At 38.7% G+C, this 13,803-nt stretch overlaps 1 protein-coding gene across 2 annotated transcripts in view; it reads left to right on the plus strand.

Moving 5' to 3' along the window:
• Positions 1-10,942, plus strand: part of yjefn3 (YjeF N-terminal domain containing 3) — a 60,290-nt gene extending 49,348 nt beyond the window's left edge. For both annotated transcript variants that reach the window (XM_008407229.2, XM_008407228.2), the window contains exons 3-6: positions 4,567-4,677; positions 8,860-8,973; positions 9,922-10,072; positions 10,295-10,942. In XM_008407229.2, coding sequence (XP_008405451.1) covers positions 4,567-4,677; positions 8,860-8,973; positions 9,922-10,072; positions 10,295-10,491 — 573 coding nt within the window. In that variant the 3' untranslated portion in view covers positions 10,492-10,942. The remainder of the gene's footprint in view (positions 1-4,566; positions 4,678-8,859; positions 8,974-9,921; positions 10,073-10,294) is intronic.
• The last annotated feature ends 2,861 nt before the right edge of the window (positions 10,943-13,803 follow it).

The following is a 13,803-nucleotide window of genomic DNA, read 5'->3' on the forward strand; positions in this document are numbered from 1 at the left end:
GGGCAGCATAATGTTGTGATGAAGCTTGTCCTCAGCAAAGGCATGGAGGCTGGAGCTCAAAGATAATCTAAGCTAAAACTAGGACAATTCTGGAGAAAAAGTGAAAGTTCAGCTTTCAGTAGGACACCAAGACTGTTCTTTCCGCTCCCCAACAGGGACAGCAAAGATGGGGAGATTTATGGAGCTATATTCAGGACAATCTCAGAAGAAAAGCTGTTAGAGGCTGCAACAATCACGAGAATGGCCCCAATCGATGCGCACACCTAAATGCAATTGAAAATAGATCTATAGCCACAGTTCCTCTACATCCAATAAGATCGAGTATAAGCTGCTTTGTGAGAAAGAACGGATGCAAATTTTAGTCTATAGGTTTACAAAACGTGTAGTGAGACAACCACATTGACTTGAGATGGTGAATACAAAATCACACAGGTGTCTTTCCAAAAGATCTTAGAAAAATAACCATGCATCCATTTCCTTCAACTTCGCAACTTTGCGTTATGTTGTTTTGGTTTATGACACAAAATATTAATAAAGTAAAATTAAGTTGGTGGTTGTTGCATTAAGTGTTAAGTTAAGGACTTCATCCTAAAAAGTAAAATAAAAAATACTGCAGAGTAAGTATATTTTATTTGTATAACACCTTTCTGAGGCAGTATTCACAAAGTGCATCATAGTAAAAAAAAAAAAAAAAAAAAAAAAAAAAAAAAAACCTGTAGAAGCAATAAAAACACACAAAAAAAGACATTTAAGAAGTTCATCATCCCAACATAAAATTGTCGCTCGTTTAAAAAAGAATGTCTTAATTCACTTCTAAAAAGCTTTAACAGAGTCCAACAATCGCACTGTGACATGATGAAACGATAAGACCCTCTAAACACCCAGAAACTGAAGGCATGAAAGAAATATGCTGAAAATGTCTGTAGAAATTCTTGCTGAGGTGGTTTGAGTTGCTTGAAGGTATTTTGGAATAAAGCTGTCCAACATATTTCACCCAATACAGGAAGCAAGCTTTTATTACTGCTGGATATGAATCTATGCAAAATACATTAAAGAACAGAAAAACTGGGTCGGACTTGCAAGCTGTATCTCACATGATGATCAAAAAAAAAGAGCTGATGAATTCAATATTTATGTGAAGATCACTCTGGCAGTCCCTCTTTTCTCATTAAAAGGAAACATAAAAAACAAAAAAAATCACATAAACAAAGCAGTTGGGCTCCAAGGCTGTATTAAACATGCCATTTATCTCCCCTTCTGGTAATTACTCTGTTATTTGGTGATTTGAGAGCCCTAAATCAGAATTAATGACTAATTTCAACAGATTTATATCAGATTCATCAAGCTTTCCTTAGCAGATGAAATTACACAGCTGCTTGATAATGCTTTACAACATTGCATGAAGTGAGCTGCGGTTTCACGCGGCGCTTTACCCTCGTGGGTTCTGCAGCAGAAAGGATCCCTCTTAACATTCACAAAAACAACTATTAAGCTTGCCTTTATTAATGGGAAATGTGGTGAGTCCATATGTAAACAACATTCTTGCTTAAATCATCCCATTTGAAGAAGGGACAGGCTATTTTGTTCATCATAGATTAGTGGATTTATTATTATTACTGAAGTTCCTCCTCCCCACTGAACCAGCAGATACAGAGCGCCATTATGAACAAATATAAAAACGCATCTTCTGTGTTATTGCTATATAACCTTTAATCATTATGTCTCATTTTAGACCAGGGGTGTCAAACTCCAGCCCTGGAAGTGAAGCTTTAATGCAGTTGTGTTGAACCAGGGACCACATCTAAAAGTTGCACAACTCCGGCTCTATACAGTTGATGTCTGAGACCCCTGATTTTTTCCACCCCAAACGCTGATTTTTTTTCCAAGGCAAAACAGTAAAAAAAAAAAAAAAAACACATTGTTCTCAGAAAGAACATGCTTGAAGGGCTGCATTGCTTTATTTTTTGCACTGACTTATCACATATTACTCAGCCATCTTTGTAAATATATACTTCCAAGAAAAAAAAAAGTTCCTCCTCACAATTGTGCTCATTTGCCAATTGTTGGACAGTTTGCCTCTGAGCAATTTAGAGGGTTTGTCGGAAGAAAAATAGCTGCCCGTTGGCAGCAATAGTAAAAAACACGCTTTGTTGACAAGCGTATATGCAGTTTTGCGCACGAGAATGAATTCCTCTTAAAACTTCCCCTATTTTTACACCGCAAATACAAACTTGGGATTTTCTAAATCTACTTCTTCCTTCTACTTATTGTGAAGCAGAAGGAACATTTGAAGAAATGAAGAAGGTGCCCCTGAACCTAAAATACTGATGTGTTTGGACCCCCCCCCCCCCCAAAGAAACCCCACTACGCATCACTCTACAAGGTGATAGCATCATGTTGTGGGTGAGTCTTTTTTTTTTCAACAGAGATGGTGTTAAGAATGATGAGACAGATCAAAAACACTGGGCAATTCTATAAGAAACCCTCTTAGAAGCTTCAAAAGAAGCGATGTTTAAATAGCCAGAATTCAGCTCAAAGCATATAAGGTAAGGCTTGAAAACTGATACCCACAGTTTCTTAAATCTGTCTCAGCTTGAACTTTTTTGCAAAGACTAATTGGCAAAAGTATCACACTCTAGATGAACACAGCTGGCAGAGGTGTTTTCTCCCAAAGACTTGCAGCTCTAATTGTAGCAAAAGGTGATGCTCCAAAGTACTGAGAACTAAAAATAGGCCACACTATTCATTTAATTGACAACTTCATTTATCGATACCTTACTTTAGCAAAACCAAGTCTTTTGTCCAAGTTTAATTCATAATTAACCTACTGACAAACAGAGAAGCAAACAATCACACTGCTTTGTTTCTACAAAGTACAAAGAATACTTTCTGGTTTTTATTGCGAGTGCTGATCTCCGTCGTCACCCAGACGCCCAATTTAAACCCCACGATCGATCCCACATGGCCCACGGCAGGCGAAACAATCTCCCTCAGATCTCATTGAGTTACCGTGATTATTTCTCCGCTGAGCTGTTATGATGGAGATAACAGCCGCTTTCCCATATTCCGGATTCATCGCTCTAGTTAATGCGCTCGGAGTCTTGTTATCCATCCAATTATCCGACGTGGACGATGGCCTGTTTCCCCCGCATGAACTTGCTGCCGTGGTGAAAGACTGAGTTGAAAATGGAGGTAGATGAGTTTTATACACAGTGGAGGAATTTTCGTCTACGTTTTATTGCTTTTGATGGATGAGCGCTGCTAACTAGGCCATGGACACTTCTTTCTCACGATACACACGTTTCTATTGCTGGAAGAGTGTCGACTTTAAAACAAGCAACTCTTTTAAAATATAAATGTAACAACTTTGAAGTATAGATTTAACAATTATAGTGAAGTGAACAAATTCATTACGGTGTCCTATTTTTGATCTGATATTGAGAACTGCTTTTCAATTTTTAGTGCTTTGAAGAAGCTGTGAAAAGTCGGAGTGAAATGAATGAGGACCATTTTATTGAAAGTGAACATGTACATATGCTCAAAGACACTCTCGCTAACGTGGCGATTTGGTTTATTTGAGAGAAACGGAAGATTGGTCTCTCAGGAAGACATCCCCGCAGGCGAATACCTGTCTGCTTTAAGAAGGTGTGGGCTGATTTACAAGGGAGACTGAAGCCACTAAACAAGACAGACGCCAGCAGCCCATAGCAGTCGGGATGGAGACAGAAGGTGTGTTATATATACAGAGGCATCCCGTGAAGAGTGAACTGGAATTTTTTCCACTGTTGCCAGGGTTATTTTAATGATAATAGACTGTCTCTCATAGACGCAGTGTAGCTGGTGCCATTTTCAGCCTCCTCTGGCAGCAGCAGCAGCATTCTGTGGCCTAATATTTAAAGAATGATGAAGAGCCTGAGGTAAAGATCGGATAACCCGTGCTGAATGAGAACCACAGGTCAGAGTGCCAGAACCGAGCTGATGCTGTAGTTTTGAACTATTTTAGCATTTAGCAACCAAAATTCTTGAGAAGATGACGGATGCACGGCTAACTGCCGCTTTGGAAAAATGTAACATTCTTAATACATCTCAATCAGGACTGTTGGTGGTCAATTAAAAGAGTCTGAAATAATGTTCGGGTGTAAAGTGGCACAGGGAATTGAACTGTTCGTCTTACCTAAACCTTTCATACAAAAGACCACCAGATCTGAAATCATTGATTCCACATGACTGCTTCAAATTACAGGTCTTCTTCAAATGGATTTCTCTGTGGCGATCCTCACGGTTCTGTTTTGGGGCCTTTGTTATTTCTTGTTGACATGTTTCTTCTTTAGCTCAACTGCGCCAATGTGGAGCCCTCGATTCAACTCACTTCAACTGATTCAATTAAAAAGTACTTTTTAGTTCAAACATTTGTTGTTGTAACTCATGCTAACCAAGTTTCTTCAGAGTCACGATGGTGATGACTGTGGGCAGGAAAGCTCTCCCATAGAGCGAAGAAAGAAGCTATGTAAGAAAAATAGCACTCCCTTGCTTTACATATCTTTCACATTTATGTCTCCCCTTCAGGCCTATCCACTGAGTGCTTTATCAAAGAAGCAACCGACAGTGCTGGTGATCTGCGGTCCAGATCAAAACGGCTCCATCGGCCTAGTGTGTGCCCGACATCTCCGCATATTCGTAAGTAAATACAAAGCAAACATATTAAAATGACTAATGTGGGTCTGAGAAATGATTCGTTAAAACGGTCTTAAAAACAGCCTGGCGAGTCATTCAGACAAATGAAAAACAATCTCCAAACTTTAACGTGTGTCACGACTAACAGGGGATTCTGTATACAGGCCTTAAGTGCTTTACAGAATTTCATTTCGGCTCCTGTAAACGGCTTGAAGCAGTTATCCCATTACACTCTCTGCAAGGGCACTCAGACAGTCATGATGATATCATGCCATTGTTACTCCCATTAAAAGCATCTTGAAGCTTTGCCTCACCCCCTCCCTCTGCCCCCCCGGTGTGATGTTGGAGTTATTTCTGGAGCTGGCATACTGACTGACATGTCAAGACAATTTATTTTAAGAGCAGCGATTCATCACTTCCATATATCGCTGACAATTTTAGCGTCCCTCATATTAAATGTGCGATGTTATCCCGTTTTAGTCCTTGACTTTATTAGTGGAGAAAGTCTGAGGTGAAGTTTGAAGATCTTTGGCTTAGGATGGAGTCCATTCATTCAATTTAACGCAAGTCTCAGATATGGTAGATTTACTGTGCGTGGACAGTTTTGAGTTACAAACGTGTTTGGGGAATTTTGATTTAAGAAGGCAAATTCATCTTTATGGAGTCTTCTCTTCCAAATCCTCTCATATGATTTCATCACAAGAATGAATAAACGAAGATTTTGATACTGTTATTGTTGAAAACTCTCCATTTTGGCTGAAGCAGTTAATTGGATTAATTGTGTTCAATGGAATATTAAAACTATGAAATATTCAACTAATTTAGTACCTGAATAACTGTTAACTGGAGTATACAGACTTTAAAAAAAACAACACCCTCAGAGCTGTAATTAAGCCAAAATTACACAACAAACATGTACATTTTCCATTAAAGATATAAATCTTTGTAAATATGTTCATCCCAGAACTCCTTAAGCAGAATAGTTTTAGCGTCATCCGTGTGGAGTTAAAATGTAACAAAACATAGATATTCAAGGGCATATATGTGATACATTGGTTTTATTTGACCCTGTGCTACATAAATACATTTTCATTTCTCTGGATTTTAAAAGACAATTCAACCTACACAGCTGAACGGGGGGATCATGCTTGTCTGAGTTGAGAAATAGCGCTAACTTTGAACAGCAGATCACTGTCTGTATGAAAGAGTACATGTGCTTAAAGTGTGAGGAGATCCCCGTCAAAAGGACAATGGACACCAGAATGAGAGAAACATACATGCACGAGAACACACACACACACGCACACGTAACACACACACACCTGACACAGAGCTGTAAATGTGATTAGACAAAGTATGGAAATGAACATGAAATGTCCAACGTTGTGCATGTCGGACAACATGTCAAACCTTTATTCAGACTCTCGTGTAAATCATGAGGTTTCTCATTGATATGAAAGAAAACACAATTCAGCACAACAAAGTACAGTTTTTGTTTTTATTAAAGCTAATACGCTTTGAAAGTAAAAAAAAAAAACAACGATTAATTCTGCAACATAAACCAATGCAGTTCACTATTCAGTGAATTATATTTCTTCGTTGAAATTTCATAATATTAGTCATATAATAAATTATTTAAATCTCTATTTTACACATGAATTACATTTTAATGCTGGGTTATGTAAATGACACAAGTTGGCACACACTATTTAAAGAAGACACATTATTACATGTGGAAAATTGTATTGTTTTTACAGAAAAATTACTTGCTGTTACTTTTAATGTCGTGTGTCGTTTTAGTTGGTCATTTTTTTACACGATAATGACAAACTGTTACTATTAATGTTGTGTGTTTGAAAACTAAACTCTACAAAGCACCTCCATCCCTCAAGGGCTGGAAGCTTGGCGCTGGTGAATTGAACATTTACGGGAAAATAGCTTTTCTGCACCATTTTTTCCTGGCTATTGTCTTAATGACTCTGCAAACAGTCATTAAGAGTTCTTCTTCAGTTTCTCTGAATTTGCAGCCTGTGACTTCTGTTCAGGTCAAACAAATGCCAGGTCTAGTGACTAACCCTGACAAAATCTATTTTTTTCTATGTTTTCTTCTCAACGGTAATTCCCAGTAAGGGGAAAGGGCAATTTAAACACAAATCGACATAATTTAACTCACAAAATGAATTCATATGGAAAATTTCAATACATTGGGTAAAAAAAAGAAAAAGGAAAGAGTTTTGGTGGAAATATGCCATAGGAGCAGTGAGTGTACATGAACCAAGCTATATTTGCCACGTCTCAAAATACCAAACCAAGACTCACTGCCAATTCGGGTGTTAGCTCAAATACGAACCACAGATACAGACTACGTGTACTTGCTGTGAGCTTACAGATATATTGAATCTGTGGTAACACTTTATTTGATGGGGAGAGGGGGCGGGTGAATATGACTGACATGACACGTTCATAAACATGACATAACACATGTCATGAATATGAATAAGCTTTCATGAATATTTATGACTGTTGTCATAAAGCGTAATTCGGTAAATTATGACACTTTTAATACAAAGTTGACATTATTCAAAATGTCTTTGTTATGACAACTTGACATTTATTAGTTTAATAAACTAGTAAAGATTTATTAAACTTTGCCTTTAATAACATAAAGTTACTTAATTTTTAAAGTGCAATCAGTAATACTTTTATAACAAATTTATATCAGTAATGATTTGTTGGTTAATGTCAAGTTGTCATAACAAAGACATTTTGAATAATGTCAACTTTGTATTAAAAGTGTCATAATTTACCGAATGACACTTTATGACAACAGTCATAAATATTCATGAAGGTTTATTCATGTTCATGACAGCTGTTATGTCATGTTTATGACAGTGTCATGTCAGTCTTATTCACCCCCCTTCAAATAAAGTGTTACCGAATCTGTTATCCTCAGAACAAACACTAAGAGGGAATGGACCATTAACACAGCCACGTTAACAGGAAAAACCGTGTTGTGGTTATTCTGTGTTCTTTTGCCTTGTTTCCACTGAGTGGCACGGACCAGTGAGACTCAGCATGCTATTTTATGGTCTGGTATACTGACAGGAGCATTTCCACCACCAGCTGGACTCTTAATGGGCATATGGGGTTAAACCCAAACACCTAACTCTGCATCATTCTAATGTGACAACAAATAAGATGCTATTTCTGTTCCCACATCAAAGGTACAGTTTGTGTCCAGGATATGTGGGTTCTGCAGAGCCCAAGTTGTCATAACAACTTGGGCTCACAGGATATGTGGGCTCTGCAGAACCCACATATCCTGGACACAAACTGTACCTGTCAGTTGTACAAAGAGCTATTTGCAAAAACCAATCACCATGGAAACGGTTTCCTACCCTGAGCTTCCTCCCTGATGGACACGAAGAACACCTTATTGGGCCATTTAAAAAAAAGTATGTTTTTTGTCTACTGTACAGTTTATATGTTTCTATGTCTATATGTGTCCAATTACTCTATAAAGTTGACTTTGATACTTAAAATGCTCTTGAAGTCTTATAGTATTCTGTAGAATAATGGAATTAACATTTGACATAAATATAAGCTGCCACGTATTTAAATGAAAGAAAAGTGTCCCAATCCACATATTCCTAGACCTAACTCGATGTACTTTAGGATTGCTTTTGACATTCACCTGAAAGGCCTCGGTGGATGCACATCATAGGGTCCTTGTGTTAAAAGTTTACGTGAAAGTAAGATGTCGACAAAGTCACCCTTAATGTAAAAACAGCAAGGGGAAAGGGAAATTTAAACACGAACCGACACAATTTAACTCGGACTCATTCTGCTGACTCTTAAAGATTTATCTTTGTGACTGTGAAAAATCCATGGTCACAGGTGCTTCCTGCTGAGCATCACACACCTCTCAGACAGAAGGTGTCTGGATTTCTACTCTTCTCAGCTTCCAGCTATAACGGGAATTTTCATACAGGAAACAGACTGTTGAAACCACAACTTCTGATCAGGGTGCAATAGTATTTTCTCCCCGCAGTGAGCTGCTGGTCAAATGTGCAGAGAAATTTTCCACACTGAGTCCAGAGCATTGGCAAGAATCTCGAATAAAAACCTTTTTCTCTCTTGTGACGACATTTTCTCCATCTTCATGTTTTTCTGTTTCTGATGCAGGATTATGAGCCCACCATCTATCACCCGAAACGTTCCTCTCACAGCCTGCACCAGGATTTCACAATTCAGTGTGAGAAGATGGACATCCCTTTCCTCTCCTATCTCCCTACGGAGGTCAGTAACCGTTTGAAAGAGTACATTTTGCAAGACCTTCAACCTTGTTCTACCACATTGTTTTCCATTTGTGGCTACAGTTGGTTTAGTTTGAAACTTATTTCAAATCCTGTACATTTATGGGTGGTATTGAGGCTGCCATTGTCCAAAACTGCAACTATTACTACTAACCGCTACTATTACTGTGACTACCACTAGCACAAATACTACAAACGCTACAACTGCTGCAACCGCCACAGCTCATCACATCTCATTGTTCTTCCTTATTAAATTTTTTAATTAAAACTTTAAGCAAGTTAAAGTATTTTTCAAATTACAGCTGAAGAAGAAATTACATGACAATTATTAAAAAAAAATTAAAAAATACGAGTAGTACCATCAGTACCTGTTTGAGAATTAAGAAATGGATTAAGTCCTGGAGTTTTATGTGAAATTCTTAAAACATCTCACGACTGAAAGCGAGAACTGGAGTGAACATTTCTCAAACTCTTGTAGTTAGCTGTAACTACAAGAGTTACAGCTAACTACAAGCCAAGATGTTGTAGTTAGCTGTAAAACTTCAGCCAAAAGGGATTCCAAAAGCCAAGGGATAACGGGACATTCTAAAAAAAAAAAAAAAAAAATTAGCATGCATTTTTTGTTGTTTTTCTAATTTAATTGTTGAAGCAGGACTAATGGTTTACCTGCGTTTAAATTATTCTCACACCAAAACATAGATAAAAAAAAAAAGATTAGACATCAAAACATAAATATATCTTAGGAATAAATGGAAAATATTTACTTTTATCCCGCCGGAGTGTGTTTTGCGTGCGTGTTAGATTCCAATAAACAAACTTACCATTAGAGGATGGAGTTAGGAAGAAAAAAGTTTGACTTTGGCTCAATGTTCTGTTTGAACTGTATGCACAAGGAAACTATATTATTCACTCCAACTTGTTCTTTGTTCAGGTGCAACTCATTAATGATGCCTACAACCTAGTGATCGATGCCATGCTAGGCCTGGAGGCAGACTCATCCAATATTAAGGAGCCATATTCTGGCATCCTGGTCACCCTAAAGCAAATCAAGATTCCCATTGTCAGTGTGGATGTGCCCTCAGGTAAGGTTTTAATAATGTGCTTCTGACTTAAGGCCAACAAACAAAGCAGGATAAATGAGCCGCAGGGCACCCAGCTGGGAGCCCTGGCTTCCAAAAGGGAGTTTTCCAAGTCTGCATTCAGGCGTGAAGAATAAATCTTGCGTTGCTGTTAGCTTAGTCTGTGTTCATCAAAGTTCGACTTCAGCAACTTTCATGCAAATACTAACATTTTGTCTTCCCCAGGTTGGGATGCAGATGAACCAAGTCAGGATGGGATAAACCCAGAAGTTCTCATCTCACTCATGGCACCAAAGAAGTGCGCGCTAAACTTCTCTGGGAAGCATTTCTTGGCTGGACGCTTCCTGCCCTATGACATTCAGAAAAAATATGAGCTTAATCTCCCAGACTACGCTGGCACGGACTGTCTCCTGGAACTGTAACACACGGAAACACAGGAGCTGGTGTAACCACTCTGCCCTCGGTCACATTTTATAGGTTGTTACTGTAATTTAACGTCAACATCTCGGCTGTTTAGATCCAAAATGCACATTAGCCAAATGTGTTGTTGAGCTGCTGTAAAAGGATGAATCTTAGAGCAATGGCTTCGAGTCGTGTCTGTTTAGGAAATGGCATGAGGAGTTTGTTGTCAGTCGACGTGTCAGAGCTGTAGCATTCCACCGTTTTCTAGTTTCCAAAATTGGCAAAGAAAAAAAAAAGTTTTCTATCATTAAAGTCACTGGATTTTTTTTTTTTTCTTTTTCCAAAAAACTGAAGCTTTTATGTTCTCATGTACTCCTTCTGTGGACCCTTCTCCCTCAGTGTGCTGCTAAAATAACGTGGTGTAGGTTGGCGTTTTGGGTATAAATATATAAAACTATATATATTTGTGTTCTTTTGATTGTTTGGTCATTTTTAAACTTGCCACTATGTTCTTTTAGTTAATGCATTTTGCTTTTACAAAACGTTCAGATATTTCTTGTTGAACAATAAAAAAAAAATAAATAAAATATCTGACCAATTTCAGGCAGCGCAACGTGACTGGTGTTTTAGACTTTTTTCACTAATATAATGATAATAATTAAAAAATGTACTTGGGTTTTTCTCAAAGCTGCCTTAAAAACAGACGTAAATGATGGCAATATTAAGTTTAAACAACACAATATTTGGAAGCACTGGTCCAAATTATGTTTAGTGTTCATTCAGTACATTTGCTTATATACTACAAGATTTATTCATCTTTGGTTTTCATGAAAGACCAACACAGTCAGCCACACACTGACTTTGAAGTGGAGGAACACAGTTGTATTTACTCAAATTAAAACATATATTTAGGGGTCAAAGAGTAAAAAGGACTTGTACGTTTATACAACTTTGGAAACCACAAATATTTTTTTCTATCACTAAGCATTCATAATAACTTAGTGTAGGTCTGTCACAAAAATATCAATAGCAGATGTCAAAGTTTGTGGTTCTGATGTAACAAAACGTAAAAACATTCAGGTGCAGGGCACAGTAAGTCTTCAATTAGGTTGCTCTCCCATCCCCATGTGGGGACCCGACTAGAGTAACACAAGCACTGAAGTAATCAGATATTGAAGTAATGTGCATTCGAGCATTTGAATAATGGCCACTGATTCATTGAGTTTGAAACAGAAGCATATTGCAACAATTAAAGCCGGGCTTCTTGAAAAGAACTCGTATGGTTGCGCTGCTTTCCTGCTCCCAACTGGATTTGGTTTGTTAATATAAGCTGTAAACAGGTGAGATCGGCCTATAATCAGCCCAAGAAGAAGATCTGTCCGTGTGGAGGCTAGCGCTGCAGCTTTCGGTGAGAATGACTTAAGACGGACGTTACTGTGCTGTTTACGGCTGAGGTAATGTGTATTTATACAACCTTAGGAGCTTCTTCAGCATACTAATGCACTAATGCCTGGTGAGAGTGCACATGTGTGAGTGGGTGAGTGGGTGTAGGCAGTCAGTGAAAAGGAATGTTTATATGTTGTTCACTCTGCACTGTCCAAAGCAATTGGGAAATAACTGTGGAAATATCTCTGAACTGTCAGTGGCCAAGTCTTTAATGTCCGTCCAAGACTCTCTCAGGCAACAATGGGTCTGTCGTTACAGTGTCAGTGGTGCTCATCACTAGAGCGGGTGAGTAATAAACACCGGAGTCCTTGATTGATATAAATTTATACAGTCAAATGTAACTGCAGCTGTTTTCCAATGTTTAGGAACAGACTGTGCGTGGTAGTTTTGGATATAGGACGTATGGGCAGATGCCCAGGGTGGCATCAGAAAGTTGCTTTGGGGGCAACACAAGCACTTGTCATATCACCTCCATACGCCTTGAAGAAATTTTCTTCTGCTTCTGATACAAGGTGCAGTAAACTGCAACCCCTGCTTGCTGCAGAGAATAGAGGAACTATTTCAAACACTGCAATGGAAAGTTAATCCTGTGCCAGGATTTAGATGATTTCCTCAAATTTCATTGGCTGTGGGTTGGCTGAAGGAGGAGCTAATTCAGTCTTATTTGTGTAAGAAATTTCACTAGTCAAAGACTTAGCTTTTTGCCTAAATCGTAATGTATTGCGGCATCGTGATAAATTTTCAAAATAGTGAAAAAAGTTGCAAACATTTACAAACATTTTTTCCATCCATCCATCCATCCATCCATCCATCCATCCATTTTCTTAACACCCTTGTCCCTTAGTGGGGTCGGGAGGTGCTGGTACCCATCTCCAGCTAACGTTCCAGGCGAGAGGCAGGGTACACCCTGGACAGGTCACATTTTTATATAAGGATTAATGTTGAGTAAATCTATGAAGGGGTCATTTGGAAAGACTAAAAGGAAAAGTCTAAAATGTCATGGAAACAGCTTTCAAAGGAATAACTTTGCCATACGGGGAACTCCGTCTGTTGCAACACTTAGGAGAGCTACACGCGTCCAAGTGCCATTCACTGTCACGGAAAGATCCAAAACTTCCCGGCAGGGCATTGTTTTGTCATTATTGATCATGAGTATTCACTTCATCTAATAGTCTGTTAAATTTGGCTACCGTACATAAACATTTATCTGATTTTGGTTGTTCTTAATTGTTTGCAGTAGCCGCTACAGTCCATCCATCAGGGGGGTTGGGAGGGTTGCTGGTGCCTCTCCAGCTAACGTTCCAGGCAAGAGGCGGGKTACACCCTGGACAGGYCGCCAGTCTGTCGTAAGGCAACACAGAGACAGACAGGACACACAACCATGCACACACATTCACACCTAGGGACAATTTGGAGAGGCCAATTAACCTGACAGTCATGTTTTTGGACTGTGGGAGGAAGCCTGAGTACCTGGAGAAAACCCACACATGCACAGGGAGAACATGCAAACTCCATGCAGAAAGACCAGGGCCGGGAATCAAACCCAGAACCTTCTTGCTGCAAGGCGACAGCTCTACCAACAGCGCCACTGTGCAGCCCAGCCACTACAGTGTTTTATAAAGAAAAAACATTCAAAGGTGCTAACCAGAATGTATATTTGGTGGAATCAGCACTCTAAAGACACTCCTATCATGATTACCCTTTTGTTTTTTGTGAAAATAGCTGATTATATTAGTTAAAGCATTATAACTGTGATCTACAGCTTTGCACAGTTGAGTGAAAAATATTGAATTTAGAAGTCTATGTTTATCGCACAAAACTATATGAAACAAGGGTATTTATGCACCGGCCTGAGAACCGTCTTAGACTATCTACCCAATAGCCAC

The sequence above is a fragment of the Poecilia reticulata genome, linkage group LG4 (genome assembly GCF_000633615.1).
Source record: "Poecilia reticulata strain Guanapo linkage group LG4, Guppy_female_1.0+MT, whole genome shotgun sequence".
Classification (NCBI taxonomy): Eukaryota; Metazoa; Chordata; class Actinopteri; order Cyprinodontiformes; family Poeciliidae; genus Poecilia; species Poecilia reticulata.